Below are 21,036 nucleotides of genomic sequence, written 5' to 3'. Positions count from 1 at the left end.
GAACAAAGTGGCCTTCGAACTCTTGAAATCTTTGGCCTGAATTCCAAGCGTTACGTCTGGACTAAATCTGGCACCATGCCTACGGTGAAGCATGGTGATGGCAGCATCATGCTGTGTGGATGTTTTTTAGTGGCAGGGATTGGGAGACTAGTCGGGATTGAGGCAAAGATGAACGGAGCAAAGTACAGAGAGATCCTTGATGAAAACCTGCTCCAGAGCGCACAGGACCTAACACCGGTGCGAAGGTTCACCTTCCATCAGGACAACTACCTTAAGCACTCAGCCAAGACAACGCAGGAGTGGCTTCAGTACAAGTCTCTGAATGTCCTCGAGTGGCCCAGCCAGAGCCCGGACTTGAACCCGATCAAACATCTCTGGAAAGACCTGAAAATAGCTCACCATCCAACCTGACAGAGCTTGAGAGGATCTGCAGAGAAGAATGGGAGAAACTCCCCAAATACAAGTGTGCCAAGCTTTTAGCATCATACCAAAGAAGACTCGAGGCTGTTATCACTGCCAAATGTGCTACAACAAAGTACTGAGTAAAGGGTCTGAATACTTATATAAATGTGATATTTCATAAATTAATAAAAACCTGTTTTTCCTTTGTCATTATAGGGTATTGTGTGTAGATTGATTGAAAAAACAATTGAATCAATTTTAGAATAAGGCTGTAACTTAACAAAATGTGTAAAGGGTCAAGGGGTCTGAATACACACACACACAAACACACGTATGCCCAATTCTCCTAGTCTGTCTGGACTCTCTGTTCCCCGACGTTGTCCTTTTGTCTGTAAACCTATCCCTGTGTGATAGCTCTGCTGTCCGGTCTGTGAAACACAGATCTAGTTATCCATCCTTTATGATCAGGACTGTTCTGTTATGTTCCATTGCATTTAGCTTTACAGAAGAACAAACACTGACACTGATGTACAGTTTAATATGAATGAGAAGAGAAAAGAAGAACAGAAGACAAGAGCACAATCAGGATGACAGAAGAGCAGAAGACATGACTTTACTTTGAAGCAAACGGAGTTGTTGATGTCAGTAAAAAGACTGATACTGTTTTAAAACCTCCCTGTACAAACAGGCAAATAAAACAACGCAACAAACATCTCAATGATCAATTGATCAATTAGATGAGAAAGCTTATCTCAGTGTAATTTCATCATGCATGGAGAGAGCAGAGAGCTACAGTTAGGTAGTTGTTCCCTTTGAGGTTGACGTGTTAAGAAATCTTGTCTTCCTAGTTAGAAATCTTTTCCAGGTTAGCTAAGAGTACAAAAGGGAGACTGGAGAGAGTTAGATCACATTTCACACAGATAGCCAGGAGACAGGAGGTATGCATTTTTTTACATTTCCACTCTCTAACTCAGTTTTAGTACTTGCATTATTTAACAGTTGGCTAAGCTTTTCAGTTGTCATGACTGTCCTGTAAGGATCCGAATGAGTCAAATCAGCTTGGCAATGGATGACAGTAACCAGACCCTCTCTCACCCACAGAGGGAGCTGGTGGGGACAGCTCACAACCTGTCATAAATTAAAGGAGATCCAGAGAACACCCCTCTCCAAATAGTCTCCAGAGACTTTTCCAGACGAAACTCTAACACGTTCTAAAGGGAATACTGAAAAATATTCCTAACAGAGAATGTGGGGAATGGTCAGAGGCGAGCTAAAGAATTATAATGTCATATGGGTTGTTATTTTGTGATGTCATTAAAAGTGTAATGAAGGAAATACTGTAACTTGAAAACTATATACACTACATGTACAAAGTCTCCATCCTTTATGTTGTGCATGAAATATTAACAATTATGACAGTATGTTTGTTAAGATAGGGATGGGACTTTTGAGCCATAAGAGATAATTGTCTTCAATAAACTTTGCACTGTAAGTAGCCACGCTCCGACTGAGGTCAGAGAGTGTGTCAGCCTGACATGTAGACCAGGAAAGACAGATTTTCAGCCAACTTATAAAGTGGTTTGAACTCTGAATCTCAAACGTGGTTGAGACAATAAAGTCACCTCCTGGACAACCACTGGTACGGCTGATTAGCTGTCCTAAGTAAAATCTCTTCGAAAGTAAATTTAAGTGGGAACATTCTAATACTCTTTCAAATCACCTTAGTACGCTACTCTCATCACCCAACTGGAACCATCAACACAGCTGGCTAGCCTATCTTCAATGAAGCTTCGGGAGCGAATGAGAGGAGAACAGAGAAACACCTCTTGGACAATCAGAGCCTTACAAATGTGCAGAGGAAAGGCCCAACACCCTTTCTAAGAAGGTCTGGTTCCGACAAAGATAAATGGCGAACGAAGGCACTCACACAAATAGATTCATGATTTCTTATTCCATACGGGCAGCAGTTCATGTGCAAAGTATATGATTACTGTGAGAGTAGTTCCTAAAATGTATCAACGATATGGGTCTTATTCTCTCTCTAGCTCTCCCTCCCTGTCATTCTCCTTGGTAACAAGCCGCCATAGGTTGTGCCAGTCCACTAGGGACCTTTTCTAATGTATTACGTGTGTATGTTTATCCTGTGTTATCATTTAGTAGCTAGTAAATAAATAATTAAACCAATTTGTGTAGCACTGAATCTTAAGTAAGGCTGGGGTTTTTGCAGATGCAGGACGTTACGACTGTTCAGAATGATGATATGATACGAGGGAATGATTAATACATTGACTGTTTTATGGATATGATCGGTAAAAGACCTTTAGAGTTAAATTCGGGAGATGGTAACTCTTTAAACAACTACTCTCGTGGTGCTCCAAGTCACAACACAGTGTACGTTTACTGCATTTCATAGTTTAAGATTACAATCTGTATTCCCATCTCCCTTCATTCGTGATCATTCATTCACTGAAATGATACTTTCCTCTAGCCCACCTGTGGACCGTTATGATTGCATTGACACTGAGCATTCATATTGAGCATATACAGTTCAATCGGTGACGTCACTCGCTTTGAGACCTTGAAGTAGTTGTTCGCCTTGCTCTGCAAGGGCCGCGGATTTTGTGGAGCGATGGGTAACGATGCTTCGAGGGTGGCTGTTGTCAATGTGTGCAGAGGGTCCCTGGTTTGGGGCGAGGAGAGGAGATAGAGAGGAGAGGAACACTCATTTTACTGTGGATAAAGATACTTTTGTACCTGTTTCCTCCAGCATCTTCACAAGGTCCTTTGATGTTGTTCTGGGATTGATTTGCACTTTTCGTACCAAAGTACGTTCATCTCTAGGAGACAGAATGCATCTCCTTCCTGAGCGGTGTGACGGCTCTGTAGTCCAATGGTGTTTATACTTGCACACTAATGTTTGTACAGACGAACATGGTACGTTCAAGTATTTAAAAAGGATGAACCAGACTTGTGGAGGTCTACAATTTTTTTCTGAGGTCTTTGCTTATTTCTTTTTATTTTCCCATGATGTCAAGCAAAGAGGCACTGAGTGTGAAGGTAGGCCTTGAAATACATCCACAGGTACACCTCCAATTGACTCAAATGATGTCAAATAGCCTAAGTGAAATAATCTGTCTGTAAACAATTACTGGAAAAATTACTTGCGTCATGCACAAAGTAGATGTCCTAACCGACCTGCCAAAACTATAGTTTGTTAACAAGAAATTTGTGAAGTGGTTGAACAACTAGTTTTAATGGCTCCAACCTAAGTATATGTAAACGTCCGACTTCAACTGTACGAAGAAACAATACTCCAAGCCACAGCCCCATACCTCTTCTCAGACATAGAGAACTGATATTGTATACTGTCCATTTTGGGTGGGATTGGTGTGGGGACTGGGGCTTCCATGGGATACATTTGAAATGTTTTGGGGATTGCTTAGGTCTTAATTATTATTAGGAAGGACTATGGTCAAAGTCGGATGTCGTGTACTATATTTAGAAAATATTATATGAATCCTAAAAATTAAAATGGCCAATTTGGGTAAAATCAAGTTGCTTTATTTTTTTAGAGATTAAACTATATTTCAGCTAAATAATGTTGCAGGAATACTTATGCTATCTGTTTCTAACTACTGCCTCCGTCTCTCTTTAAAATGTGATGCCTCTGTCCTTGCTGGTGAATACAAAAAGATAGAAAGGCTATCAGAGCTACTTTCCCCATGATTGAGTCCCCTTATTCATTAAGTAGAAACCTGACAGAAAGGCTTGTATACCACTATCTGTTGGATAGGATTCTGAAATCTTGCCAAAAGATGTCTGCTACAAAATCATTTGGGGCCCTTTAAAAGAAGGCATTCTGTGGTGCCTTCAGAAGACAAAAAACAAAGCATTTTCTTCACAAAAACAGGACAAAAATCAATGGTCAAACTGATCCATTCAATCAAAGCAGGTATGGGGCTATCTCTGGGTACAGGAGGAAACGACTAACGCACAGTACATACGTCACTCACCACCCTCACATACACGTGACAAACACTAACTGGACAACGTCATAGGGTTCCGTCCCCATGTGAACCCTTACGGAAAAACCAGATGAATTTCACGTGATCACATGTGAGCTGTTCCAAAAAGACATGCGCAACACACACACCTCCAGTTTCAAACAATCAACTCAGCCCCTAAGGCGTTGCTCTGGCTAGGAGCTGTGAGTCTAGAGGTTAATATCTGGGCCCATTATGTGGTTCGTCAGGGGAAAAAAATGGTTCCCCAACTAACCCCTACCCCAATACAAATGGGAGCGAGAGTGAGAGAGTGACAGAGTGAGAGAGCGAGAGAGAGAGAGAGCGAGAGAGAAAGAGAGCATTTACAACTCTGGATATTACTACTCACACAATGTTCTCTTAGCAATAATGAATATTGTGATGTAAGTGCACTGAGATCATTGAAGAGCTAATAACCTGTGTTTACTAGGAGCCATTTGAGTACCGAGAAGTTTGTGCGTAGGTTGTTCTTGGATGGCTATTATTATGGGGACTTGGTACTGTTAAGGATGTAATATTCATTAAACAAATGCTTTAATTGGAAAAGTGGATATGGGTGAATCAAGGCAAAAATAATTTCCAATCCACCCGCAACCCTGAGCTATGGGTATGACTAATCCAAATGTACAGGGTTGTGTTCCTATGCTTCACAGACCTCAAATAACAGATGGGAAGAGAGCTTATAAGTGGGCCAGTATCAGACTGGTGGAGTGTGAGAGTATAGTTCTGTCTTCATTCACATCTCAACACAAAAGGTCAGTCCTAAATCTTCATTCATTATGCTTTCATCTGCTTTGACAAAGATCATCTGCCTTCCATTGTCCTCTAATGCTTCCTTTACATCCTTACATAATGAATTGATCTTTGTTGAATTTAATGTCCCTCTCTGTACAATATCAAATCGAATTCTATTTGTCACATGCGCCGAATACAACAGGTGTAGGTAGACCTTACAGTGAAATGCTTACTTACAAGCCCTTAACCAACAATGCAGTTTTAAGCAAATACCAACAAAAAAAAGTAAGAGATAAGAATAACAAATGATTAAAGAGCAGCAGTAAATAACAATAATGGGGCTGTATACAGGGGGAACCCGTTCACAGTCAATGTGCGGGGGCACTGGTGTCGAGGAAATTGAAGTAATATGTACATGTAGGTAGAGTTATTAAAGTGACTATGCATACAGTGCCTTGCGAAAGTATTCGGCCCCCTTGAACTTTGCGACCTTTTGCCACATTTCAGGCTTCAAACATAAAGATATAAAACTGTATTTTTTTGTGAAGAATCAACAACAAGTGGGACACAATCATGAAGTGGAACGACATTTATTGGATATTTCAAACTTTTTTAACATTTCAAAAACTGAAAAATTGGGCGTGCAAAATTATTCAGCCCCTTTACTTTCAGTGCAGCAAACTCTCTCCAGAAGTTCAGTGAGGATCTCTGAATGATCCAATGTTGACCTAAATGACTAATGATGATAAATACAATCCACCTGTGTGTAATCAAGTCTCCGTATAAGCGCAGAGAGCATCATGAAGAACAAGGAACACACCAGGCAGGTCCGAGATACTGTTGTGAAGAAGTTTAAAGCCGGATTTGGATACAAAAAGATTTCCCAAGCTTTAAACATCCCAAGGAGCACTGTGCAAGCGATAATATTGAAATGGAAGGAGTATCAGACCACTGCAAATCTACCAAGACCTGGCCGTCCCTCTAAACTTTCAGCTCATACAAGGAGAAGACTGATCAGAGATGCAGCCAAGAGGCCCATGATCACTCTGGATGAACTGCAGAGATCTACAGCTGAGGTGGGAGACTCTGTCCATAGGACAACAATCAGTCGTATATTGCACAAATCTGGCCTTTATGGAAGAGTGGAAAGAAGAAAGCCATTTCTTAAAGATATCCATAAAAAGTGTTGTTTAAAGTTTGCCACAAGCCACCTGGGAGACACACCAAACATGTGGAAGAAGGTGCTCTGGTCAGATGAAACCAAAATTGAACTTTTTGCAACAATGCAAAACGTTATGTTTGGCGTAAAAGCAACACAGCTGAACACACCATCCTCACTGTCAAACATGATGGTGGCAGCATCATGGTTTGGGCCTGCTTTTCTTCAGCAGGGACAGGGAAGATGGTTAAAATTGATGGGAAGATGGATGGAGCCAAATACAGGACCATTCTGGAAGAAAACCTGATGGAGTCTGCAAAAGACCTGAGACTGGGACGGAGATTTGTCTTCCAACAAGACAATGATCCAAAACATAAAGCAAAATCTACAATGGAATGGTTCAAAAATAAACATATCCAGGTGTTAGAATGGCCAAGTCAAAGTCCAGACCTGAATCCAATCGAGAATCTGTGGAAAGAACTGAAAACTGCTGTTCACAAATGCTCTCCATCCAACCTCACTGAGCTCGAGCTGTTTTGCAAGGAGGAATGGGAAGAAATTTCAGTCTCTCGATGTGCAAAACTGATAGAGACATACCCCAAGCGACTTACAGCTGTAATCGCAGCAAAAGGTGGCGCTACAAATTATTAACTTAAGGGGGCTGAATAATTTTGCACGCCCAATTTTTCAGTTTTTGATTTGTTAAAAAAGTTTGAAATATCCAATAAATGTCATTCCACTTCATGATTGTGTCCCACTTGTTGTTGATTCTTCACAAAAAAAATAAAGTTTTATAATCTTTATGTTTGAAGCCTGAAATGTGGCAAAAGGTCGCAAAGTTCAAGGGGGCCGAATACTTTCGCAAGGCACTGTAGATAACAACAGTCTGAGTAGCCGTTTGATTAGCTGTTCAGGAGTTTTACGGCTTGGGAGTAGAAGCTATTTAGGAGCCTCTTGGACCTAGACTTGGTGCTCCGGCACTGCTTGCCATGCGGTAGCAGAGAGAACAGTCTATGACTAGGGTGGCTGAAGTCTTTGACAATGTTTAGGGCCTTCCTCTGACACCGCCTAGTATAGAGGTCCTGGATGGCAGGAAGCTTGGCCCCGGTGATGTACTGGGCCGTACGCACTACCCTCTGAAGTGACTTGCTGTCGGAGGCCGAGCAGTTGCCATACCAGGCAGTGATGCAACCCATCAGGATGCTCTCGATGGTGCAACTGTAAAACCTTTTGAGGATCTGAGGACCCATGCCAAATCTTTTCAGTCTCCTGAATAGGTTTTGTCGTGCCCTATTCATGACTGTTTTAGTGTGCTTGGACCGTGTTAGTTTGTTGATGATGTGGACGCCAAGGATCTTGAAGCTCTCAACCTGCTCCACTACAGCCCTGTCGATGAAAATGGGGACGTGCTCGGTCCTCCTTTTCCTGTAGTCCACAATTATCTCCTTTGTCTTGATAATGTTGAGGGAGAGGTTGTCCTGGCACCACACGGTCAGGTCTCTGACCTCCTCCCTATAGGCTGTCTCATTGTTCTCGGTGATCAGGCCTACACTGTTGTGTCATCAGCAAACTTAATGATGGTGTTGGAGTTGTGCCAGGCCGTGCAGTCATGAATGAACAGGGAGTACAGGAAGGGACTGAGCATGCACCCCTGAGGGGCCCCCGTGTTGAGGATCAGCGTGGCGGATGTGTTGTTACCTACCCTTACCACCTGGGGTTGGATGTCAGGAAGTCCAGGATCCAGTTGCAGTGGGAGGTGTTTAGTCCCAGGGTCCTTAGCTTAGAGCTTTGAGGGCATTATGGTGTTGAACGCTGTAGTCAATGAATAGCATTCTCACATAGGTGTTCCTTTTGTCCAGGTGTGAAAGGGCAGTGTGGAGTGCAATAGAGATTGCAACATCTGTGGATCTGTTGGTGCGGTATGCAAATTGGAGTGGGTCAAGGGTTTTTGGGATAATGGTGTTGATGTTATTTTATTTCACCTTTATTTAACCAGGTAGGCCAGTTGAGAACAAGTTCTCATCTACAACTGCGAGCTGGCCAAGATAAAGCAAAGCAGTGCGACAAGTTACACATGGGATAAACAAACGTACAGTCAATAACACAATAGAAAAATCTGTATACAGTGTGCAAATGAAGTAAGGAGGTAAGGCAATAAATAGGCCATAGTTGTAAAGTAATTGCAATTTAGCAATTAACACTGGAGTGGTAGATGTGCAGATGAGCAGATGTGCTGGTGTGCAAAATAGCAGAAAAACAAAAACAAATATGGGGATGAGGTAGGTAGTTGGTTGGATAGGCTATTTACAGTTGGGTTGTGTCCAGCTGCAGCGATCGGTAAACTGCTCTGACAGCTGATGCTAGTTAGTGAGGGAGATATAAGTCTCCAACTTCAGTGATTTTTGCACTTCATTCCAGTCATTGGCATCAGAGAACTGTAAGGAAAGGTGGCCAAATGAGCTGTTGGCTTTGGGGATGACTTGTGAAATATACCTGCTGGAGCGTGTGCTACAGGTGGGTGTTGCTATGGTGACCAGTGAGCTGAGATAAGGCGGACCTTTACATAGCAAAGACTTATAGACCTGGAGCCAGTGAGTTTTGCGACGAATATGTAGTGAGGACCAGCCAACGAGAGCATATAGGTCGCAGGGTTGGGTAGTATATGGGGCTTTGGTGACAAAATGGATGGCACTGTGATAGACTGCATCCAATTTGCTGAGTAGAGTGTTGGAGGCTATTTTGTAAATGACATTGCCGATGTGAGCCATGACCAGCCTTTCAAAGCAATTCATGGCTACAGATGTGGTAGTCATTTAGGCAGGTTACCTTAGTGTTCTTGGGCACAGTCTACTTGAAACATGTTGGTATTACAGACTCAGACCGAGAGAGGTTGAAAATGTCCATGAAGACACTTGCCAGTTGGTCAGCGCATGCTTGGAGTACATGTCCGTCTGGCCCTGCGGCCTTGTGAATGTTGACCTGTTTAAAGGTCTTACTCACATCGGCTGCAGAGAGCGTGATCACACAATCGTCCGGAACAGCTGATGCTCTCATGCATGTTTCAGTGTTACTTGCCTCGAAGCAAACATAGAAGTAATTTAGCTCGTCTGGTAGGCTCGTGCCACTGGGCAGCTTTCGACTGTTTTAGTCTGTAATAGTTTGCAGGCCCTGCCACATCCGACGAGCATTGGAGCCGGTGTAGTACGATTCGACCTTAGTCCTGTATTGACGCTTTGTCTGTTTGATGGTTCGTCAGAGGGCATAGCGGGATTTCTTATAAGCGTCCGGGTTAGAGTCCCACTCCTTGAAAGCGGCAGCTCTTCCCTTTAGCTCAGTGTGAATGTTGCCTGTAGTAATCCATGGTTTCTGGTTGGGGTATGTACGTACAGTCACTGTAGGGATGACGTCCTCGATGCACTTATTGATAAAGCCAGTGACTGATGTGGTGTATTCCTCAATGCCATCGGAATAATTCCGGAACATATTCCAGTCTGTGCTAGCAAAAAGTTCCTGTAGTTTAGCATCTGCTTCATCTAACTACTTTTTTTTCAGCTCATCTAATATCATAAAGTAGGTAATAGTTGATGTCTGTGAAAATTGTTGTTTGTATCGACATGTCAAAAATATTTATGGGTAAAATCATTGAAAACATATTCAGCAAGATAAACTAATTCAGTTTGTTTCAAAATTGTTTCCTTGAGCTTAAAAATAAACAGAATAAATGACAGTGGAAGAAAAGGAATATTCATTCAAAACTCGATTAGCTGAACTAAATTAGAAGATAACCCCGCTAGCATGTTAATATTAAATTATCCCTTATTCCAAATAACAATGCAAATTCCCTTGTGTCTCCAGATAACGAAGCTAGGAAATTAACATGGGTGTCATTGGACTGTAACATACCACGACACACCTCATACGAAATCCAAATTACCGATTTAATAAGACAATAATACAACGGGTGAATGAGTTTGTCTGTGTACCAAATGGCACTCTATTCACAACATAGTGCAGTACCAGAGTCCTCAGGCGTGGAGGGAAGCCAAAGTAATTCCGCTACCCAAGAGTGGTAAAGCGGCCTTTACTGGTTCTAACAGCAGACCTGCTGCCAGCTCTTAGCAAACTGTTGGAAAAAATGGTGTTTGACCAAATACAATGCTATTTCTCTGTAAACAAATGAACAACACATTTTCAGCATGCTTAAAGAGAAGGGCACTCAACATGTACTGCACTGACACAAATGACTGATGATTGGTTGAAAGAAATTGATAATAAAACTAAGAGCATTGTATTTGGTACAAATCATTCCTTAAGTTCTAGACCTCAGCTGAATCTGGTAATGAATTGTGTGGCTGCTGAACAAGTTGAAGAGACTAAATTACTTGGCATTACCTTAGATTGTAAACTGTCATGGTCAAAACATATAGATTCAATGGGTGTAAAGATGGGGAGAGGTCTAGCCGTAATAAAGAGATGCTCTGCTTTTTTTGACACTACACTCCAAAAAGCAAGTTCTGCAGGATCTAGTTTGATCTAATCTTGATTATTGTCCAGTCGTGTGGTCCAGTGCTGCAAGGAAAGACCTAGTTAAACTGCAGCTGGCCCAGAACAGAGTGACACGTTTTGCTCTTAATTGTAATCAGAGGGCTGATATAAATACTATGCATGCCAGTCTCTCTTGGCTAAGAGTTGAGGAGAGACTGACTGCATCACTTCTTCTTTTTATACGAAACATTGTGTTGAAAATCCTAAATTGTTTGCACAGTCAACTTCCACACAGCTCTGAGACACACACTTATCCCACCAGACATGCAACCAGGGGTCTTTTCACAATCCCCAAATCCAGAACAAATTCAAGAAAGCGTATAGTATTATAGCCCTTATTGCATGGAACTTCCTTCCGTCTCATATTGCTCAAATAAACAGCAAACCTGGTTTCAAAAAACAGAAATAGCAACACCATGCAGCACAACGCCTCTCCCGTATTTGACCTAGACAGTTTTGTGTATGCATTGATATGTAAGCTAAAAAAAAAATGTAGTTCTGTCCTTGAGCTGTTCTTGTCTATTGATGTTCTGTATTATGTCATTCTGTATTATGTTTCGTGTGGACCCCAGGAAGAGTTGCTTTTGCAGCAGCTAATGGGGATCATAATAAAATACCTATGGGGCTATATAGGGTACCATTTGGGATGCATCCTATCTTCAGGCAATAATAACTGAAGGAATCTATGTGAACATCTACATGACATAAATCCAAATTATCCTAGTTCAACAGATACAGGATTTAATCAGATCTAAGGCACCAACCAACAGGATTCCATAAAATGGTAAAAATTGTCCATTATGAATTAAGCAGGAGAAGAGGCATGACTTGTGCTACACTCTCTGTCTCCTGGAACAATGTCTAACTGTGTAATATCTAATTTCTTATCTGCTTCTTTTGCCCATATCTCGGTGAGCGAGAAAGAGAGAGAAAGAGAGAGAAAGAAAGAAAGAAAGAAAGAGAGAGAGAGAAATAGAGAGGGAGAGAGAGAGAGAGAAAGAGAGAGAAAGAGAGAGAAAGAGAGAGAAAGAGAGAAAGAGAGAAAGAAGGAAAGAAGGAAAGAGAAGGAAAGAAGGAAAGAAGGAAAGAAGGAAAGAAAGTAAAGAGAAAGAGAGAGAGAGAGGGAGGAATATTGCATAAAACTTCATTATAAATTTGTACAGCGAACAGATAACAAATATAGTAGCATACAGTACCTTGTATTCGTTATGAATGACATACTGCATCATTCAATTACCTGAAAGCGCAGCAGCCATTGAGAGCAAAATGGCAATTATGAATCAAATGGGGAGATTGTGCTGTGGGGAAATTGCCGTGGATGGTAAGCATAGGATAAAACATTTCTTCATGGCTGAAAAATATGGTTTAAAAAAATAAAGAAATAAAAAGGGCTGTAACAATCATTTCTGAGGCAGTCAGCTGTGAGGTATCTCAGAACCTGTCAAGAAACCCGTTGAAGATTAGTTAATTATACAGTTGAAAGACAAAGCCTTTGACAGCTGTAACATCTATACAGTAGTGCAGGACAGAACATCCCGCTCTCCCACTCAGTTTCCAATCTGGGTGTTAAAACTGGATTCCTCCCTGACCTTTGACAGCCACACCAAACAACTGTGTAAAGCGGAATTCTAGCACCTCAAGAACATTGCCAAACTCTGTCCTACCTTCACTCAGTCTGATGCAGAGAATTTTGTCCATGCCTTATCTTCTCAATGCTGCACTACTGCAACGCACTCTTCATCGGGATCCCTGGCAGGAGTCTCCATAAGCTCCAATACATCCTGAACAATGCTGCCAGGATCCTGATGAGAGAGCGGAAACGCCATCACACCCCCCTCATCCTGGCACCTCTGCACTGGCTCCCCATCTCATTCCGGATCGAATTCAAAACCCCCCTGCTAACTTTCCAGTGTATGGAAAGTCATGGCAATGCCCCGCCTGATCTCAAACTACTCTCCCTCTATAACCCCATCCGCACCCTATGGTCAAGCAATAGCCTGCTCCTCCATGCCCCCAGGACCAAGCACTTCTCCAAGGGGGAATTGGGCTTTCAGCTCGACCGCCCCCATCCTCTGGAATGCTCTCCCAGGCCACCTGAAGGCTCCACAGACTCCTTAGGAAGGTTTCTGTTGATAGCTGGGCTCCTTGGTGTCCTTGTCCCTTGTAGTGTCAGCTGTGTTCCTTGTGTCAGTTGCCCTGTCTATGCCCTTTGAGATTATTCTGTATAATGAAAACCGCTTCACAAATGTAAGAAATGATTAGTACTTTATGCAGTACATACACTCTTAGAAAAAAAGTTGCTAGCTAGAACCTAAAATGGTGCTTTGGCTGTCCCCATAGTAGAACCCTTTACACAGAGGGTTCTACATGGACCTCAAAAGAGTTATCCTATGGGAACAGCCAAAAAAACCTTTCGGATGTCAAAGAAAGCTTTAGCTAAAAAAAAAAAAGCCTCTAATTTCACTCTTCCTTGCCATCCCTTTCTCTCTAAACCTCACATTCTCTTTTCTTAGCTTCTCTAATTCTGTACCTCGCTGGAAGAGAATCTGTTTGTTCTCTCTCTCTGTTGTCTCTCTCTCCCTCTCTTTTTTCCTCACCCTTTTGTCTATTTCTCTCCATCTCCCCCCCACCCTTTCTCCCCCTCTAAGAACACAGTAATCAGAGTCCATTGACTAGTGTGTTGTGTTGTTAGTATCAGTCCTGTGATTAGTATCATCAGGGGCTCTAACAGCTCCTCTGCCTCTCTCTCCAACTCAACCTGTAGTCTTGATCACACAGCCGCTGCACATCAAAACAGCACACACAAACGGAGAAACACACACAGAGACACGTAGATATACTGTACACACACAGAGAGAGAGAGAGAGACACAGACACATGGATACACCCACGCAAACGACACTCTCACTCTCTTCTCACAGAATATTACCCCACAGACCCATCAATATTTAAAAATATATTGAATCCTCTCCTGTCTGAAACTCAGTCATATAAAAGACCAACAATCCTAGGTCAGTGAGTAGCTCAGAGGCTGTCGTTCCACCGCCACACAGAGGTCATTATCACAAAGGACACAGCTTAAAGAAGCATGGTGCCTCTTCTGTTGATTGACTTACCTGTGTGTCTGACTTACTGTGTGTGAGCCTCCTTCACCCTATTAGGCTACTACGGTGTCTAACTAACGCTGAGATAAAACGCTCTTTTAAAGAGGAAAACATTATCATGTTGACTGGTAATAAGCTTGTTCCCAGCCATATACACCAGGTAAAATAGGTTAATATATGTAGATATAATACGTTCAGTAGGCCTGAATAAAAACACGGGGTGAGTTTCCTGGAAGCTTCGTATAGGATTAAGATAAAATAATATCAGGAAAGTTATCTTAGATTAAATATTATCTTACTAGTACTAAAATGGCAGGGAATTCATCCATGACAGGCATTTCTAATATATTCTACAGCAGAGATGGAAGCCCAATGCTTTAATAAGATATACTCCAACAAAGAGAAACAGAGATCAGAGAGCAGTGATTGATACAGATATTTCTTAAGGGGTGGATCAGCTTTAATATTGCGGAAAGATTGTTTCTTCCATCAATGTAATTGTCTGCATCATTTCCAATCCCCCATATTTTTGGGGGGTAAATATATACATACTTTATTTTAGAATATACCTTTATTATTCCCTGCAAACCCTACCACCCTTCCCCCAATTGCAGTCAACTAATTAACAATAATACTTAGGCTTCTTCCTTCAGTTTATACATATTATACACATTTTTTACAGACACAATCTATTTTACAATAGTTATATTTTGTTTGTTTTTAGTCCTTCCTCTATTTCGGATGTCCACCCAGTTTGATTTCGATTTGTAACTGTGCTATTTCACAACATTTCTGAACCTATATAAATTTCACAGACCCCGTATGTTTTACATTGGTTATCTTGTTATTAGTCCCACCCTTCAGCTCCATTCAACCTCTCCTACCTCTTAACACCATCCATTTTGGATTTCTATTTGCCATATATTTTCAACTGTGCTGTGATGCTTCACAAAAGTACTGAACCTTTCTATTCTCATAGCTTCTACAGATTGCAAATGAAAGATAAACGTTATTGCTAAAATAATTATTGTATTATTGATTGATTGACTGACTTTTCAAATCCCTCAGTATTGCTATCTGCAGCATTAGTTCTATGAAAATGTTGCAATTTTTCAACCATTCCTGGACCTGTTATCAAAAACGAGCTACATATGGACAGTACCAAAATAAATGATCTAATGACTCTGCCTCCTCACAGCAAAATCTGCAGAGCTGGGAAGATTGTATCCCCCATATATATAAAATTCTATTGGTTGCAAGAATTTTGTATAATAATTTAAATTGAAAAAATTAGAAGTTTTGAATCTGGCATTGTTTTGCGTGTCAATTCATAAACCATGTGCCATGGAATGGGTACATCGGAAATCTCTTCCCAACTATTTTGTCATTTATATGGCACAGCTGTCAATTTTTTGGTTCTTAAATTAAATTGGTATATGTTTTTATTTATCACAATTTTCTTTAACCTTTTATGTTATTTAATGCAGGGCCGACAGGCACGTTCCTTACTTTTTTATTTTATTTTTTACTTTCCCTCCTTGATAGCTGCATGTGTGACATAACTCCACCAGTCCTATTTATGATATAATTTACAAAAATACCTTTTTAAACATTTTATCGAAAAATATGCTTTTTTATCTATTAGTATATTTGAGTTTAACCACAATATTTGTTGTATTATTTGTTCTGTCTTTTCAGGTGCATTAAACTGAAATTGCAACCAACTTTCTAAGGCTTGTTTAAAAAATAATGATATTTTGGAGATTATTTTGTTTTCAAACAACCGAAAGTGAGCAGTTGTTTGCTGAATAAAGGGGAAAAGGCCATTCTTAAACATGGGGTGAGACATTCCTACCAATTTACTAAAGAACCATTTCGGAATTAAGTCTAACTTTTGTATGACTGATGCCTTTAGTGAGAGGTCTAATGCTTTAATAATTAATCATATATAAATAGGCCCTATTCATTTTGTCTGGCTTGCCGTTCCAAATCAAATTGAATATTTTATGTTCATATAATTTAAAAAGCAGGTCACTAGGTGTAGGATAAACCATAAGCAAATAGGTAAACTGTGATATGACTAAAGAGTTAATCAGGGTGATTTTTCCACAAATAGACAGGTATTTTCCTTTCCATGGTAGCAAGATCTTATCCATTGTTGCTAACTTTCTATAAAACTGTATTGGAGTGAGAATTTCTTTCTTTCAGGATTTGTATACCGAGTATGTCCACATCTCCGTCAGACCATTTTATTGGTAAACTACACAGTAATGTAAAAGTAGATTTGTGATCCAATACGTAACATAGTACACTAATCCAGAGAGGTTAGCAAAAGTATCTAGATCCTCTATGAGGATGTGGAGGGATTCTAATTGTGGTTTTAAAAGAAAACATGAATCATCAGATATAGTTGTTAGTTGTGTTGTTGTTATTGATGTTGTGTTGCTCTGTCACTCTGTACAGTATGTGTCATTGTGTTTATTATTGCTCTTTAATCCTGGCTGTGTATGGGTGGATGAGTGACTGGTGTTTAGAGTGACACTCACTATCATCACATCAGAGGTGATGGAGACAGGAAAGAAAGGGATGAGGTCATCGTGGAATACAAGTCAGGGAGCAAGCGGACAAAGGAAGCACCTGTTTTCCCAGGTGTGAGGTGTGTTTATATGCGTGTGTGCTTCTCCTGCGCCTCCTGCTCCCCTCTCACCTCCTCCGCAGTCTTTCTCCTCCTCCTCGATGCTGTTCTTGATGCTGTCGTACTCCTCGTCTATGTTCTGATTGCCTCTAATCTGGCTGAGCACGCGCCGGGCCTTCTGGGTAAGGCCTTTCTGGATCAGCCAGCGGGGGCTCTCTGGCAGGAACAGAAACCCCACGAACTGAAGCACCGCAGGGACCATCGACAGACCCAACATATACCTGGAGAAGAGGAGAAAAGGCAGAGAGAGGGAGGAGGGGTCGGTGAGGGAGAGAGAGAGAGAGAGAGAGAGAGAGAGAGAGAGAGGGAGAGAGCGGTATATTAGTTGTTTCATCTGTGAGAGTGACTCTCTGGCAAAAGGAGGAACCCCATCAACCTGAATACAGCAAGAACCACTGGCAGGAGGGGGGTGCGAGGGAGAGAGAAAATGTAATATATTAGTTGTTTCATCTTTGAGAGGAGAAACTCCATGAACTGCAGCACAGCAGGAACCACCAATAAAGTATACTTGGAGAGGATAGGGAGAGAGGGGGGGGTGGAAAAAGGGAGGAGGAGAGAGGGGGGAGAGAGAGATCAATTAGCTGTTTCATCTGAGAGGATGAGAGAGGAGAAACCCCATGAGCTGGAGCATAGCAGGGACCACTGATGGGTTGCCTCCCACAATGTAGCAATGTTCCAACATACATGTCTGTAGCCTACTTAAGCCTCGTTCACATTACCCATAAACACTCTGTTACGTTGTGCTGGATGTCATGCACTTCAATGGGGAGGTCCACGACGGAGTGGAATGGCAATGCCCCCTTACAGTTGAAGGCTCCGTTGTGAGACCGACGCCGCACACTTTAAAAATGTTCCAAACGTTGTGTCGTCTAGTTAACAACAACAAAAAAAAACACAGAAAATGAAAAATGTGTTTTCGGTGATGGCCTTATGGAACAGGTAGCAACTTTTAAACAATTATCCATTCCTATAAGTGAGAGCTATTTTAAAATGTTAAATAATACACATATGGGCTCTTAAGCCAATTATGTTATGACTGTTGCCCACTTTTAAGTTTATTGTGATGATATGGCAATGACGTTTGTTTATGATAATTATTAAGCTGGGGAAGGTACATCTTCTGCTGTTTCTGGGAAACTATTGCCAATGAAGTGGATGCTATCAAAATGCCACTTCTCCTACATAAAGCTCAACATGATGAACATCATTTTTTAAAATCGATTCTTTATTTAACTAGGCAAGCCAGTTAAGAACACATTCTTATTTATAATGACGGCCGACCCCGGCCACACCCTAAGCCGGACGACGCTGGGCCAATTGTGTTCCACCCTATGGGACTCCCAATCATGTCCGGTTGTGATACAGTCTGGAATTGAACCAGGGTCTGTAGTGACACCTGTAGCACTGAGATGCAGTGCCTTAGACTGCTGCGCCACTCGGGAGTCATGCACTTCAATGGGTAGGTCCACGACGGAGTGGAATGGCAATGCCCCATTGCAGTTGAAGGCTCTGTTGCGAGATGGACGCCGCATACCTTAAAATGTTTTCAACCTTGTGTTGTCCAAGGAATTATTATCCTGATGATAAGGAAATAAGATACAAGCCCATGCTCTTTCTCCCACAATGCTTTGGTTCTGACTTCAAGTTGCAATTGGTGAGGAGCAAATGCAGAAATTCACAAGCCTTGTTTTGTATTTTTGTGATGGTTTTCTCAAAATATAACCAGGTAGGCTACTAGAGTGAGAACATACACTACCGGGGCGATTTGCTGCAAAGAAACAACTACTAAAGGATACCAATAAGAAGAAGAGACTTGCTTGGGCCAAGAAACATGAGCAATGGACATTAGACTGGTGGAAATTTGTCCTTTGTTCTGGAGTCCAAATTGGAGATTTGGACCGCCATTCCTTTGTGAGAGATTAGGTGTGGGTGACGGATGATCTCCGCATGTGTAGTTTCCCACCGTAAAGCATGGAGGAGGAGGTGTTATAGTGTGGGGGTGCTTTGCTGGTGACACTGTCTGTGATTTATTTAGAATTCAAGGCACACTTAACCCGCATGGCTACCACAGCATTCTACAGAGACACGCCATCCCATCTGGTTTGGGCTTAGTGGGACTATCATTTGTTTTCAACAGGACAATGACCCAACACACCTCCAGGCTGTGTAAGGGCTATTTGACCAAGAAGGAGAGTGATGGAGTGCTGCATCAGATGACCTGGCCTCCACAATCAACCGACCTTAATCCAATTGAGATGGTTTGGGATGAGTTGGACTGTAGAGTGAAGAAAAAGCAGCCAACAACTGCTAAGCGTATGTGGGAACTCCTTCAAGACGGTTGGAAAAGCATTCCAGGTGAAGCTGGTTAAGAGAATGCCAAGAGTGCAAAGGATGGCTACTTTGAAGAATCTCAAATATGAAATATATTTGGATTTTTGGTTACTACACGACTCCATAGTTTTGATGTCTTCCCTATTATTCTACAATGTAGAAAATAGTACAAATATTTTGCACGCCCAATTTTTCAGTTTTTGATTTGTTAAAAAAGTTTGAAATATCCAATAAATGTCGTTCCACTTCATGATTGTGTCCCACTTGTTGTTGATTCTTCACAAAAAAATACAGTTTTATATCTTTATGTTTGAAGCCTGAAATGTGGCAAAAGGTCGCAAAGTTCAAGGGGGCCGAATACTTTCGCAAGGCACTGTATGTACAGTGGGGCAAAAAAGTATATATTCAGCCACCAAAAAAAAGCCTGTCAAGATTATCAGTGGTCTTGTATGTCTTCCATTTCCTAATAATTTTTCCCACAGTTGATTTCTTCAAACCAAGCTGCTTACCTATTGCAGATTCAGTCTTCCCAGCCTGGTGCAGGTCTACAATTTTGTTTCTGGTGTCCTTTGACAGCTCTTTGGTCTTGGCCATAGTGGAGTTTGGAGTGTGACTGTTTGAGGTTGTGGACAGGTGTCTTTTATACTGATAACAAGTTCAAACAGGTGCCATTAATACAGGTAACAAGTGGAGGACAGAGGAGCCTCTTAAAGAAGAAGTTACAGGTCTGTGAGAGCCAGAAATCTTGCTTGTTTGTAGGTGACCAAATACTTTTTTCCCACCATAATTTGCAAATAAATTCATTAAAAATCCTAAATGTGATTTTCTGGATTTTTTTTCTCATTATGTCTGTCATAGTTGAAGTGTACCTATGATGAAAATTACAGGCCTCTCATCTTTTTAAGTGGGAGAACTTGCACAATTGGTGGCTGACTAAATACTTTGTGTGTGTGTGTGTGTGTGTGTGTGTCTCACCTCCATCCATCATGGCGTAGGTAGCTGAAGGCCCCGTCTATGATGCTGGCAGTGAACTGGCCTCCTGTGATAAACAGTGTGTTTACTGTCACCAGCTGGCCTCTCAGGTGGGGGGGAGACGTCTCGGCTATGTACACTGGCACCGTCATGGACGCAATACCTACTCAAGTGGGATGGGTCAGAGGAATAGTGAAGACACAATGAGGAGTGTAGAACTGTAGTGTAGGGTGAAGATGCCCCTAGATGCTAATCTTGGATCAGTTTAGCATTTCCCCCACTAATGGTTAAGGTTAGGATTAGGGGAGGGGAAGCTGATACTAGATCTGCACCTAGGGGAAACTTCACCCTGGAGCATACAATACAGTCAAAGTGTATGGATAAGTGCAAATTCAGCTTTTATGATCAATTCAGTTCACTGGTTTACCTAATTCAAGAACAATGGTATAGGATCTGAGTTAGGCATGAAACAACATATCCTCTCCACACTCCCCTACCTCTGTCAATCAAGCGGAATCTGAGTGTCTTCAGTCACATCTCTCATGTAGAGAACCTAATCAAAACACTCAACCACAGAGCTCCGGCACCAATCACACACTAGTCATTAGGGCACTAAAGAGCCCTCATCATTTCACACAACATCAATCATGTCTGGCAGACTGAACAACATCAACCACATCGGTCATCTCTGTAAGCAGATCTACAACATAGAGCTCAAGTGCATCCACTACATAAGAGATATTGTAGCCTATACCAGCATGTAAGTCAGTGTTGTTCTCAGCTGCTGCAGCCACTGACCATGCCAAAACGACTACATATTTACACTGACTGTTAGAACAAACAGCATGTGTTTGCCCGGATTCATCTGACAAGGGCCGTGACATCACCGCTCCGATCTGCGCCACACCGATAAGGGACGATTGACAGCACCCAGAGTGCACTACTTCCCGTCTCTCCTCCAGTTATCCGGCAGACGACGTAGCTACCTGTTGCCGTGGGAACCGCTTGCTTTGCCATGTAGCCACTCAATTATAAGACACCGGCTGGAGT

The 21,036-nt window shown here is 41.8% G+C and overlaps 1 protein-coding gene across 1 annotated transcript in view; it reads right to left on the bottom strand.

Moving 5' to 3' along the window:
* The window catches only part of LOC110500277 (proton myo-inositol cotransporter), a 63,281-nt gene that overhangs the window by 32,158 nt on the left and 10,087 nt on the right, over positions 1 to 21,036 (bottom strand). The window contains exons 2-3 of the mRNA XM_021577567.3: positions 19,990 to 20,149; positions 16,696 to 16,904 (exon numbers count right to left, since the gene is read on the bottom strand). Of these exons, the coding sequence (XP_021433242.3) occupies positions 16,696 to 16,904; positions 19,990 to 20,149 (369 nt within the window). The remainder of the gene's footprint in view (positions 1 to 16,695; positions 16,905 to 19,989; positions 20,150 to 21,036) is intronic.

Source organism: Oncorhynchus mykiss, chromosome 21, assembly GCF_057628025.1.
Source record: "Oncorhynchus mykiss isolate SJ-2025 chromosome 21, ASM5762802v1, whole genome shotgun sequence".
Lineage (NCBI taxonomy): Eukaryota > Metazoa > Chordata > Actinopteri > Salmoniformes > Salmonidae > Oncorhynchus > Oncorhynchus mykiss.
This window is presented reverse-complemented; position numbering and strand designations above follow the sequence as displayed.